Source organism: Pseudopipra pipra, chromosome 1, assembly GCF_036250125.1.
Source record: "Pseudopipra pipra isolate bDixPip1 chromosome 1, bDixPip1.hap1, whole genome shotgun sequence".
In the NCBI taxonomy this organism is placed as follows: domain Eukaryota; kingdom Metazoa; phylum Chordata; class Aves; order Passeriformes; family Pipridae; genus Pseudopipra; species Pseudopipra pipra.
The window spans coordinates 90422642-90435529 of record NC_087549.1 but is presented as its reverse complement, the minus strand read 5'-3'; the positions used below and the strand labels follow the sequence as shown (position 1 = coordinate 90435529).

The 12888-nt window shown below is 42.2% G+C and overlaps 1 protein-coding gene across 1 annotated transcript; it reads left to right on the top strand.

Moving 5' to 3' along the window:
* The first annotated feature begins 2897 nt into the window (after positions 1-2897).
* On the top strand, positions 2898-11140 carry FAM8A1 (family with sequence similarity 8 member A1). The gene is made up of 5 exons (XM_064664788.1): positions 2898-3483; positions 6850-6970; positions 9175-9298; positions 9521-9660; positions 9977-11140. The coding sequence occupies exons 1-5, from the start codon at positions 2913-2915 to the stop codon at positions 10119-10121; spliced, it is 1101 nt and encodes a 366-aa protein (XP_064520858.1). The 5' UTR covers positions 2898-2912; the 3' UTR covers positions 10122-11140.
* The last annotated feature ends 1748 nt before the right edge of the window (positions 11141-12888 follow it).

Below are 12888 nucleotides of genomic sequence, written 5' to 3'. Positions count from 1 at the left end.
TGGAATGACAAGAGCTTATTGTTGACTAATGTCCAACAACTCTCATCCAAGGACTTTTCAGAAGAACTCCTATCATTAGAACACTTCAGCATGATGCAGAAGGTGTGATCTGTATGCCCCAAGCAAAGGAAGGAACTGAACTTTAATGCTTCAGCAATTCCTTGGTTTTAAAAATGGTTTAAAATCCTTGAAAAACAAGATGATAAAATGCATATCAAAAATGAGCAAAGATGCATGTCTGTAGCTCTGAACAACAGCTAGATTTACAGCAGACCAGTGTTCTATTACTTCCTATTGACTATAAAAGATTGCCTGCTCAAGTGTGACTGATGAGGCTTTTCAGCATTACCTATACTTAAAGAGCTTAAGATGGGATTCCAGATTCCCCTTAAACCTTAACTATTGCAATAATAGCTTTTAGGTGCTTACCTCCCTCTTTTGATCTAGTTCAAAACATTTCCTCTTGCCTAAGTCTCATTTCTAGACAAGAGGATATTTAACTGCTGAGGCATTGAACCACTTATTCTCATCAACTGGTACAATGAACTGCCCAAGCTTATCTGCCTTTCTGACTCTGCCCACGGGAGGAAGCAAAGTTAAGTTGTGAGAAATCAGTGCTGCAGAAGGCTATAAATACTGCCATGTGTGGCAATCTGACACAGCAATGGAACAAGACCCTTTGTCATCAAAAGCCTAAGCTGTGAGTTTCTCACTACTGGCAAGTCCTATTGTTACAGCATCTCTGTCAGATGCATCACAGAACAGAATAATCTGAATGCTAGCAGAATTTGTGGGTCATATGTGGGTTTGGGTTTTTTTAAGGCAGAAGAATGAAAAACTGATAAATGAAAAATTTAGGTCTGAGGAAATACCGCATTGTTACCTGTTAGTCCCCTGATCTCTGCTGTCAGTGAATCAGTTTCACCTTGAGTATCCCGTATAATCACATGGTGAGTTCTAACTGGTTATGCCTGTGTAATGCTGCTGCTGGTGAGATTAAAATTTACATGTGACTGGCAGCATTATATGAAGTCTGTGAGATCTTGTAATTGTACCTTAAGATCTGATCTGGCTTTCAAAACCTGTAGCACACACACACACACAAAATTTAGAAAAAGGGCCTGATACTCTTTGATCCTGATGGGTCTGTGGTAAAAAGAAAATTTAGAAAAATTAAATAGACTGTAACTGACAAAGGAAGAAATGAAATATTATAAAGAAAGAAGCCCTGTTACACTACATTTACTGTCAGTTTTCTGCAATAGTTTTTCTATTAGATTAATAGATGGTTTAAAGCCATGTTTTCTTCTATACACTTGTCTATCTTCCCTCCTTTCTTTCATCATAATGATGCTAAAACTTGCTATGTTTCCCAAATCATTTATCCATATTGATTTCACCAAGGTCTATGTTACAAAAAACATATGCCAGTGTAATTAGAACCATAGCTACATAATGGTTCCTTATAATGCAGTACCTTATGTTACTGCATTTAATCAAGGTGGTATGGGTCATTTGCTAAGAACTTTGGCAATTCTTCTCAGCTTGCTTGTATGAAGAGACTCACTCCACAGGAACTTCTGGATTCAAACTCAAAGAGGTGAAATTTAGGTTAGATATAGGGAGGAAAGTCTTTACTGTGAGAGTGGTGAGGCACTGGAACAGGTTGCCCAGAGAAGTTGTGGATGTCCTATCCCTGGAATTGTTCAAGGTCATGTTGCATGGGCTTCGGAGCCACCTGGTCTAGTGGAAGGCATCCATGCCCCTGGCAGGGAGGTTGGAATTAGATGTTCTTTAAGGTCCCTTCCAAACCAGGCCATTTTTTGATTCTATGAAATTACTTCATTTTTTAAAATGAGTTAAGGTTACACGGGAAAGTAGTTTAACAGGGAGAGGGAGAAACTTCTGGTTTTGTTCAGCTGTGATATTTGCTGTGTTCAACATGGGAAACACTCTGTATTCGCAGTATACATTACTCGTTACTTCACTATGGAGCTGTGTTTACATCAGTGTTCTACGGCACCTGGGGTCTGGTTGAGATGCTTAATAGTACACAGAAACCTTAAAGATTATAAATTAGTTTGAAGAACTGTGTTTAAACTTGCAGCTTGTTCTTTGTCCAGCATTTGATGAGCGTATATCCTATGAGGAGCGGCTGAGGGAGCTGGGGTTGTTTAGCCTGGAGAAAAGGAGGCTCAGTGATGACCTTATTGCTCCCTACAACTACCTGAAAGGAGGGTGTGGCTAGATGGGTGTCGGTCTGTTCTTCCAAATAACAAGTGACACGACGAGAAGACAGAGTCTTCAGCTGCACCAGGGGGAGGTTTAGGTGGGACATTAGAAGGTATTTCTTTACAGAGAGGATGATTAGACATTGGAATGGGCTGCCCAGGGAGGTGAAGGTTCTTAAGGAAAGAGTGGACGTGGCACTCAGTGCCATGGTCTAGCTGACACGGCGATGTTTTTGATCATAGGTTGGACTCGATGACCTCAGAGGTTTTTTCCAACCTAAACTGATTCTGTGATTTTTTTTTTTTTTTTTTTGCAGAGAAAGAATATGATTATGTGATAAGGAGAACGATGAAAAAAGGGAGATGAAGGGGGGGAAAGAAAATAAAAATAAGCAACATTTAGACAGGAAAATAAAAATGTATAAGAATCTCTCGATTGCGCAGTCCCCTTGCGGGGCGGGCCGGAGCGGGCGCCGCTTCGCTGCCGCCTCAGGGGCGCCTGACCCCGGGCAGCCGCGTCCGCCACAGCGCCCGGCCATACCATTTCACACGCAGGTCGGGGGGAGGAGGGGAGGAAAGGCTGTTTCTTTCCGGGCGTGGCGGGCTCCGCGCCAGGCTGTGTGCTGCTCCCCCCCCCCCTTCGCCCCTCCAAGTGGGAGAGGCGCCGCACCTCCCCCGCGCATGCGCGGTGAGCGCTCGGCGCCCGCCGCGATGGAGGAGGCGGCGGCGGAGCGCGGCCGGGCCGGCGCTGGGGCGGCGGCGATGGCGGAGGGCGGCAGCACCGCCGGGGGGGAGGACAACGCCAGCGACAACGACAACGCCAGCACCACTGCCGCCGCCACCGCCGCCGCGTCCTCAGCGCCGCCGCGTTCCCCTCCGGAGGGCGGCGGGGCGAAGCCGCTGAGCGCGGCGGAGTACGCGCGACGCGTACACCAGTGGCTGTGGGACTCGTACTGCGGGTACCTGGGCTGGCAGGGCTGCCCGCCCGCCCTGATTGCCGCCGCCGCCGCCGCCGCGCAGCCGCCCCCACCCAACGCCAGCGCCGCCGCCTACTACTACAGCCCCTTCTACCTCTTCGCTCCGCCGCCCGCACACGCGGCCCCCGCCGGGACGGGGCCCCGCGCCCCCGGTGCGGCCGCCCCAGCCTGGCCGGGGGCGGCGGGCGCGGTGTCCCCCGTGCCCAGGGCGGGCTCCGGTAGCGCCGCCGGCAGCAGCGGCAGCGCTGCCCCCAGGGACACGGGGCGGCCGGCAGGTGAGTAGGGCAGGGGCTAGGGAGAAAGGTGAGCAGCCCCAGGAATCGGGGTCTGGAGAGGGGAGCCGGGGGTGTGCGACGTTGGGGGTCGCTGCGCCGCCGTGTGCGGCGGGCCCGGGCGTGTGCCTGTGACACGGGGTGACAGCCCTGAAGCCGAGGTGGTGGAGCCAGAACTTGGCCCGTGAGCGGGTTTGGGACACACGGGTGACAGCCCTAATATCGAGGTGGTACATCCAGAACTTGATCCGTAACTTGAACCAAGTTTGGGAAGGTTGACTTGCGTGTACAACAGCTTCAGTGATTGAAAGATGTTCGTGTGGATACGAAGGAGTTTTTTTTAATTTCTAATGAAACTTGCCGTCACGGGCTTGTAATGCATCTAAGATTTATAAGCAGCCTGTTTAGATGATGAAATCTAAACTAACTTTACCGGTTTTAGCAGGCTCTTGGGGCCCAAATAAAATCATTTAATGAAATCGAAGCAGAGATGTGAAAACACGGTTGCAGTGAACAAGCTGGCGGCAGGAGATAAACAGAAGCCTGTTACAGCTGTAAATATTGAAGGCAGTGCACAGCAGGCCTTCTGTTTATATTTGTTCAAGAGTAAGGCAAACTTGCTCTGATCACGTCAGAGGTAAAACCTGGAGCCCCAACATTTTCTCACAAGTCAAGGAACATATAAGTGACATTCCCTGAATGTTCCATAACACCTCAATTAATGGTAGGAGGCTGTGGAACAGAACACTGCTGAAGGACTTTGGAGAAAAGCTGGATCTCCTTTCTCTCTGCAGGGCAAAGTACGACATTACTGATCTGTAAAATTATTTATAAGCTCAGTGGCTGTGTGTGTTTGAAAAATGTTTTTAGTTCCTTTTCCCTTGTTTTGAGGGGAAGGGGATCTAGCTTCTGAACTGGCTTCTTTCTTATGTTTTTGAGCAGATGTTGCTTAAACACAGTTATAACACAAAGTAGTATTTTCTGTAATTGTGCTCTGATTCTGAGTTACAGATTGCTTATAAACACATATTGCCAGTCCTTAGAAAAGAGGAGATAGACAAAGGCTAGACTGATTATTCTTGGATTTTTACCTAGTTTTTCAGGGGCTAATTCCATGTGTTAAAGGTAATTTAGGGCTTCAGTAGCATTTCATGCTGCTGAACATGGTTATTTGGAATACTACATACTGTTGCAACACCTGGCCTTCTTAAGGGAACTCTGTGTGGGATATAGTGGTACAATACAATTATAAACAACGACTGTTGTGCCCATGCTTTGGCTTCAGATTGCAGCTGGATATATCTAGAACAGCTAAAGTGATTACCGCTCCTTCTTTCCTGCTGTAGATTATTGCCCACACAGCAGGCTCAGCAGGGCAGGCCGTGTATCCGTCCCTGTGCCACTGCAGTTTACAGCCCAATGTGCTTACATAAGCTGAAACAAGTGACAGCTTATGTTAATGTTGCAGATTTTAAACTGGGATGTCAAAAAGTGGGATTGTTAACTCCCTCTTCCATTTCGGTCTGCCTGCAGGTGTGTGTCAGAGCACCAGTATTAACAGCACGGTCAGGATTTCAGACACATCCTCGCCTTGCCCCTCCCTGCCTTACTGCAGGAGATTTACTGCTCATCTGCTGGGAACAGTAGGGCAAAAAGTGCATCCAAGCCCCAGCTGCCCTGTGGCTGACTGGTGCAAGCACATTTTTAGTACTAATCTTGATGTAAAATCCTATATTTGAGCTGGATGGATGTTGCATTTGGCTGTCCTTGCCGCACAAACAGCAACTCTTGGCAAAATAGTGTATTTCTAATACGAGGAACATCTTGAAGCACTGCAGTATAGATCTGCCAGAGTCCTAAGGGTTGCCAAGGTTTCTTAATGTAATGCAGTTTAACAAAATTTGAATATTTATCTTCTTAGCCCCACGTAGCTTCTTCCTTATGCAGTCATTGAATTTAATTTATTCAAGTGAGTCTCAAAGGTGCTGCTTTTAACAGAGCAAATGAAGGCTTTTGCCTGTTGCTGTGTGCTTAGGCCAGAACTGGGAGACTGGCTATGCTCCCACTTGCCTTAGTTGAAGAATCTTAGAATTTAATGGACAACCTGGGCAGGCTTTGACAATGAGAATGGAATTTTAGTATTATATATGAGTCATGCTACTTGGATACTATAGATGCAGAGGTATTATTGGTGCAGCAGATATGAAACGAAGATATATAAACCAAGGTATGTTAAATAAGAGCTGGCTCTTACCTAATCTCTGCTTGATTCTACTTACCCCACTTAGCGCCTGAGCACTGTGGGCTTTTGTCTTGGCTCTAATAGCTCACAGGGCCATGATTGGCAGGATCAGTCTTAGCAGCTGGACTGTGGAGGCTTATTCCAAGTGAAATTTGATGATGTTTTTTGAAATTGGAATGATTTTCTTTCCTCTTTTCTTGTTTCCCTGCGTGTGGGAGTAGGTGTTCTCAGAAACAGTACCAAACCCAGTCACTATTTCCTGTAGGTTAAGTCTAGTAGTACTTGGGTATTTCTAAGTAAAGTTTGACGTGAGTCCTTGCAGATTCCATGTGGGAGTCGTGTTTGTCCTTTGGGAAATAGAGGGGTGGTAGCTGGGTCCAGATGAAATTGTTTTGCAGTAGAATTCCTTGGAAACTTTCTAAGATGCTCTTTAATGTTTTCTCTGCTTTAATCACCTGAAGTAGCATTAGCAACAAGAGCTTGTAACTGCTACTACTTACTTTGTGCCCATTTGCACTCTACCAATTAACACAGGAGAAACGTGTTACATTTTCCGGCTGGGTGTAGAGCAGCACGCTGTGCTTTTTCATAAGTAGTCTATAGGAATGTTTATGTCAAGTATGACTAATATTTTCATCCACTCATCCACTCCTGTCTGAGTAGGGACAATATGCTGTGGTTTACTCTTAGAGCTGGTACTTGGTGCACATGGAAGCCTTGCTGTTGAGCAATAGAAAAATTGTGGTAGATCTAAGATCTAATTTTTCTTTTATCTGACCTCTCAGACTTACTTCTCAACGAGGCTGTTCTAAACAAAAGAACACAAAAATTGATGCTTCTTCAATGTACTTCAGTTCTTTAGCAGAGTATGATTTTGCCTGTAATCCTTATCATGAGGGGACTCAGAATTTGAAAGAATTTAAGAAGGCTCTTTTAACTCAATTTAAACAATTCAGTTAACTTCTAAAAATGTATGTTTAAAAAAATTTTCTTGAAGAAGATGTGAGCTAAGATCAAGATCTTGATTATATACTTGCAGAAAGGTTAATGTGGAGTGTTCTTTGGCTGATAGTGTTAACTGTGTTAGTACAGTAAAATCTGGGTAATATTAACTATTTCTGTTACAGGTCGGGAGTTCCTTATCCCTTCGTTGGCACACAGGTTCATAGCAGAGATGGTGGATTTTTTTATTCTGTTCTTTATAAAGGCAACCATCATTTTAAGTATTATGCACCTCAGTGGAATAAAGTAAGTTTAACAGTTTAAAGCTTTGTTGTATACAGCTTTAAGCTTTTCATGCTCTTTGAGGTGTCAGGTTGTATTTATGGTACGTTTGGGCATATGATGGCATTGAATAACTGACAGAAGTTGAGGAAAAAGCACCACTGGGTTAACCTCCTTTTAAATACATCCTGATTTTTGGGTCAGCTGATGGAAACAAAAAACTTGTACAGGTGTATAGGCTCACAAACTCCTTACTAAGGACAGAGTAGACTTGTATACTTACTTAGGGGTGGGCAATAGCAAGATTGTTAAAAAGTCCTTTATATTTTTCAAAGAAAAAACGTTGACAAATAAACTTGTCTTTTTAAACAGCTTTTAAAAAATGTACTGGATCTGGCTACGATGGAATTAATTTCCTTCACAGCATCTTCTAAGGTGCTGTGTTTTTAGATTTCTGAGCTAAACAATGCTAACCCACACACAAAAAAAAAATCTGATCATGCATCAGATATGTATGTACTTTGAAAATGCAGCCTCATTGCTAGGAATGCTACTGCACTGCGGGCTTTACTGGGTGTAAATTTGGGTTCTTAAAAAGTATAATTAAACACTGTGTGTGCACTAGACTGAAAGATTCTTCATTTTACATTTTTGTACACAGACTTAATACTTTTCCTCAAAAACTTTTTTTTTTATCTGCTTCTTTAACTGTAGCTGTCTTATTCCTCAGCTCGGTTATTCTGCTTTGGGTTGGGGTAATCAAATATTTTGGTCTGATTAAGAGATGAGTAGTCAGTAGTTGGTGTAGTCAGTAATTGCATTCCTGTGCAAACACATTTCAGAACCCAAGCTTTCTGCTCAAGAGCCATCCAAACACACATTGACCATAAAGTGATACTATACAGGTAACATTTTCCAGGAACCTTTAATTGCAGCTTGAAAGGTGTGTGAAGGAGAGTCAAATCCAAAACAATAAATATGTCAGTGTAAACTATTAGTGGTTTTTGTTCAGATAAGCAGCAATTAAAATGCCAAAATCTCAGTTCTCTTTAGTAGCCAAAACCTCCAACTGTAAGCTGACAGCTTGTGTTTCCATTTTGGTTTTAGTAGGCTGAAGTACTGGAAAGATGGGGAACAACTATGTGTAATTGCTTCTGTAAAGTGGTGAAGGTGATTTACAGCACATTCAATATTACTGGTTTTGTGAGAGCCAGGAAGTTGCTTACAAGGAACTTCAGAGAAACATTGGTGGGGGGGATGGTTCTGCTTATGAGATGTGAGGTTGAGGTTAGGCTGAGTTGTCATGAAAAAAATACCTCCTCTCAGGCTCAAGAAAGACACTTCAGGTCAAGGCTGTATTGAAGGGAAATGCAGGTTGTGCTTCACTGTTTTCTTAATTGCTTTTCAATCCTTAAGTCTGAATAAAGAGGAGGGTAAGTGGCACAAATATAAGATGGACTGTTTGGAAGTGGGACGACACGTTTTTATGTGAGTCTCAGATGCATGAGTGGAAAGCTCTTGCCTAAATACATGTTGCAAGTATATACATTCCAGGTGTCAGATAAGAAGGTTAAATATGTGGACTTTATCTTGCGAAAATATGCTATTAACTCAAAATGGATGCTTCACATAGCTCTCTTAGGATAAAAACCAGAAGGTTTTGATTGCTTTAAGGTAAAATCTTCCTGTTGCATACCAAGGTGCCTTCCTCCAGTAGAGTATGGTGAGCAGTAAAGACTGCTGAGAATGAGGAACACAGATCATGCAAAGGATGATATAGGGCTTCCCTGCTTGCTTAGGGAGACTTGCAACTTCTCCCTTGTGTTTGTAGAGGTGTTCTTTTTTGTTGAGAGTTTCTGTAAGGAAGAGACTTGGAGACTTGGATACCTTCTATTTATACAAAGTTAGATGATCACCTGCAGAATCTGTTTATCTCCCAAGAAGTGTGAGAATTTTCAGAACAATTCTGCAGCTCACTACCCAGGGATACCATTGTGCAAAAGTGGTAATAAAGAATGATCTTTTCATAATGAAAAAGACAAAACAATCTGGGCAGCAACTTGGAAGGAAACATAGTGTTCTGAATTTTAATGGCTTGTTTAGTATCTGAGAGCCAAGGAGATTTTTTTCTTCTACTGATACCAGAACTGAAGGAGTGAATTGTAGTATTAAAGGGGTAACATTGGTATTGAGAGGACGGTTTTGAAGTTCAGTTTTATTTTGCACAGGGACATCTCTAAATTTGCCATGCATTACATCATAGAGGAAATAGATGAAGATACATCCATGGAAGATTTGCAGAAGATGATGATAGTAGCTCTCATCTACAGGTTATTAGTCTGCTTCTATGAGGTAAGTACTCATAAAACACTAACTCTTATAATTAGTAGTTTTCAGTTGTTGAAGAAATGGTTTAAAAAATTCTGTCACCATAGACCTATAAAGTAAATCCTCTTTACAGTATTTTGGATTATGTTGAAGCTTATGACATCCATGTAGTTTTGAGGATAACCAAGTTTGCTAGACCTATCAACCGCATGGTGGTGTGGAATTGAAATAACCTTTCTTTTACAGATAATCTGTATTTGGGGAGCAGGTGGAGCAACCCCAGGGAAATTCTTACTTGGACTGCGAGTTGTGACGTGTGACACATCTGTACTTATTGCGCCCAGCCGAGTGTTAGTCATTCCATCCTCTAATGTCAGTATGACAACGTAAGTGCTCTTGGCTCGGTCACGTTGCACTCAGACTAATAGTGTTGAAAGCATGTGATTTGGGAGGAAATACACCATTGCTTTATTGTTGACCTTTGCAATAATTAGATTGCAAGAGTTATTGTCAGATTATGGGATCTAAGAATAAAATGGTAATTATTCAGTCACATTGAATGTTTTTCAGTTTAGGTGGTACAATCTCCTCTAGAGACTGATCTTTGTACCATGTAAAACTGAGACACTAAACTTGGAAGTTAATTACTAACATAAGCAGAAAAGTGAAAATAAGGCACTGAATGTTCTATTCTCATTTCAGGTCCACAGTACGAGCTTTGATCAAGAATTTTTCTATTGCATCATTTTTTCCTGCATTTATTACACTGCTGTTTTTCCAGCACAACAGAACAGCCTATGATATTGTAGCAGGAACTATTGTGGTCAGAAGAAATGGAGTCAGATGATACCAAAAGATGAGATTTCCAGACTGGTTCTGAAGATCCCCTCCCACCCCCAGAGAATAAAGACCTACCCCAGAACTGAAATTGAGGTGTCTATTGGAATCTTTTGCCCTAATTAAATGGGAACTGATTCAGAAGCTAAAGAAAATGTATGGCTCCTGTATGATGCCAGCAGCTACCTTCAAAATACTGGAGTTTTCATAGATGCCAAAGAAGTTTGGGAGAGAAAATATGTATTAAATCTGGGAGTATTAACTTCTGATTGATGACACAGAAAGTGGCTGCTTTAACTGCAGAAAGGAGCTGTTGTGTTCGTCAGTCTGTGGAAAGCCGATATCTAGAAATATTCCACCTTAAAAGAGATGTTGCTCCTACAGTTTTGGATGTTGGCAGGTAACTAGAAAATCAAGTTGTTTTCCAGGCCATTGCCTGTCAAAGGATAAAGGAGGAAGAGAACTGCAGTATTAGACAGCAAGGCAAATCATGTTAATTAAATTGCCGTGTGTGCAGAAAGAGAGATCAGCAGTGGTTATCATGTCTTTTATAATTGCTTCACAGATCATATTTCCTCACCTTTTAAGTATTTTATCACAATGTTAATGTGAAAAGTTTTTTGCATGACTGTCTCAAGCATTGTCACTTACTTCAGTTGTCCACGCTAAGGAAGAGGTGAAACAATAGCTACTTTTTTCCTCCGGGAAGGGTATGTTACACTGCAGTGTTAGTGAACCAGCGTGTGTAAATAATTTTGCAGCCATGAACAGTACAGATCATGCTAATGAAAGGTAACTTTTTTTGCTTCTGTTTGGAGTGAAAGCACTTATCTATTTCTTGCATATAATGCAGAGCAAAACAACTGAATATGTTCCAGAAGCATGCAGAAAACATTAACTGAAATGTGTTATGGGTGTAAATCTGCAGAAGTACAAATACTGGTTATTCTCACTTTATCATTCTGGCTAATTGTTTGTATATTCAGAATAACTTAAATACTGAATAAAGAAGCCTAATATTTTGCATGACTACATAGCTTGGATAGTTGGTTTGTTCTCATCCTATTAGTATCTTGGGAAATGAGTATTAACCAGCAATGTTGATGTTTTAGTAAAATTTGAGCAAGTGTTTGGAATGCTTCTAGATGCCAGTTTTTGTGTGTTCCTCCCATAGGCCTAACTTGCCACTCAGTGGCTGAAGTTCTTGCCGTGCCTTCAGTTTTGGACAATGGTTTCATTAACAACAGACATGTTTGAGAGCTTGATTCTCTCTTGTCTTCAGGTGAAATAACTTAAAAATGTGTTCATATTCTGCAATACTTTTGTTTGACAAGTCATGTTGTTCTGTGTATGAATGTACTGTGTATGCATTTCAGTTTTCATTTGGAATGATGAATCAGGACTGGATCCAGTGCTGAATAATGGGAGAATGAAATTTTCACCTCTCCAGAATGAAGCCGCTAACTATTTAGATAACAACTTTTAAATATTTTTGAAGTGAAAAAAAAGTTGTCTTGGCTAGAAAAGTTTTGTGTCTTTGCTCAATCAGACAGGGTATCAGTATCAAAATACCTCATACTTTTGAGGGTTACTACTGTTTTACACTAATGATTTATTACCAAAAAAACTTTGGCATCTGAAGTGTACCATTAGCATTAAGGATCATGACATCCATCACTGAAACAAAAATGTCTAAGTACTAAATGGCAATAAGCAGGCCTCAGGAAAGCGCCCCCTTGTTGCTAGACCACTTGAACATGTTGAGCTGAAACAGAATTTCAGAGATACCACTTAACTGTTCCTAGAATCATAAAATCGTTAAGGGTGGAAAAGACCTCTCAGATCATCAAGTCCAACTGTCAAGCAGCACCACCACCACGTTCACCATTAAACCATGTACTCGAGTGGCATTCACATGTTTTTTGAGCGCTGCCAGGGATGGTGACTCCACCACCTCCATGGGCAGTCTGTTTCAATGCTTGTCAACCCTTTCCATTAAAACATTTTTCCTAATGTCCTGTCTAAACCTTCTGGGGCCAACCTGAGGCTGTTTCCTCTTGTCCGGTCACTTCTGGGAAAAGAGACAGACCCCCATCGGGATACACCCTCCTTTCAGGTAGTTACAGAGAGCAATAAGGTCACCACTGAGCCTCCTTTTCTCCAGGCTAAACACCCCAGCTTCCTCAGCTGCTCCTCACAGGACCTGTGCTCCATTCTTTCAAAAAATGTTGACTTAAGCACTGATGTCAGGCATGGCAATCAGCCTGATGAAAACTAAAGCTGTCAGAAATAGCCAAAGTCTCTTCTAGGGTGAATGTTACCTATTCACAAAAAGAAGTTTTTTGTTCTACTTATTGTAGCAGTGACCTAGAAACTAGGATTCAAGATGTGGGGGGAGGGAAGGAAAAAGCAATACCATTGGCTAACTTCATTACTACCAACTCAGATATAATGGAAGGTTTATCTTACCCTGCAGAAAAATACCACCCCTTCCACAGCAGGTACAGAAAACAATTAATGCAAGAAGACAGAGCCTGTCCATGGAAATATGTATATTGTGCTGTTGGAAATGCTTTTAGTTTGTCTCTTATGCAAGCTGCAGTGAAGATGCCACCTTTTTCTGTTTGTAGGATGAGTGCTGGGCCAGTGATTCATTGCTAAGGGGGAAAAGTGAAATCTGTGACATTTTAAGGTTTAGACAACTGGAAATATGTAACTGCATATAATCCTTTCGCAGCTCCAGTGGCACAATATGACTCTCTGAATAGCAGTGTTTG

What these genes read in the sequence shown, in the direction of transcription:
- FAM8A1 (XM_064664788.1), top strand. Translation starts at nt 2,913, where the DNA reads ATGCGCGGTGAGCGCTCGGCGCCCGCCGCGATGGAGGAGGCGGCGGCG. An exon ending in TATTAGTCTGCTTCTATGAG is followed by an intron (nt 9,299 to 9,520) that starts GTAAGTACTCAT and finishes TTTCTTTTACAG; the next exon opens with ATAATCTGTATTTGGGGAGC. An exon ending in TCTAATGTCAGTATGACAAC is followed by an intron (nt 9,661 to 9,976) that starts GTAAGTGCTCTT and finishes TTCTCATTTCAG; the next exon opens with GTCCACAGTACGAGCTTTGA.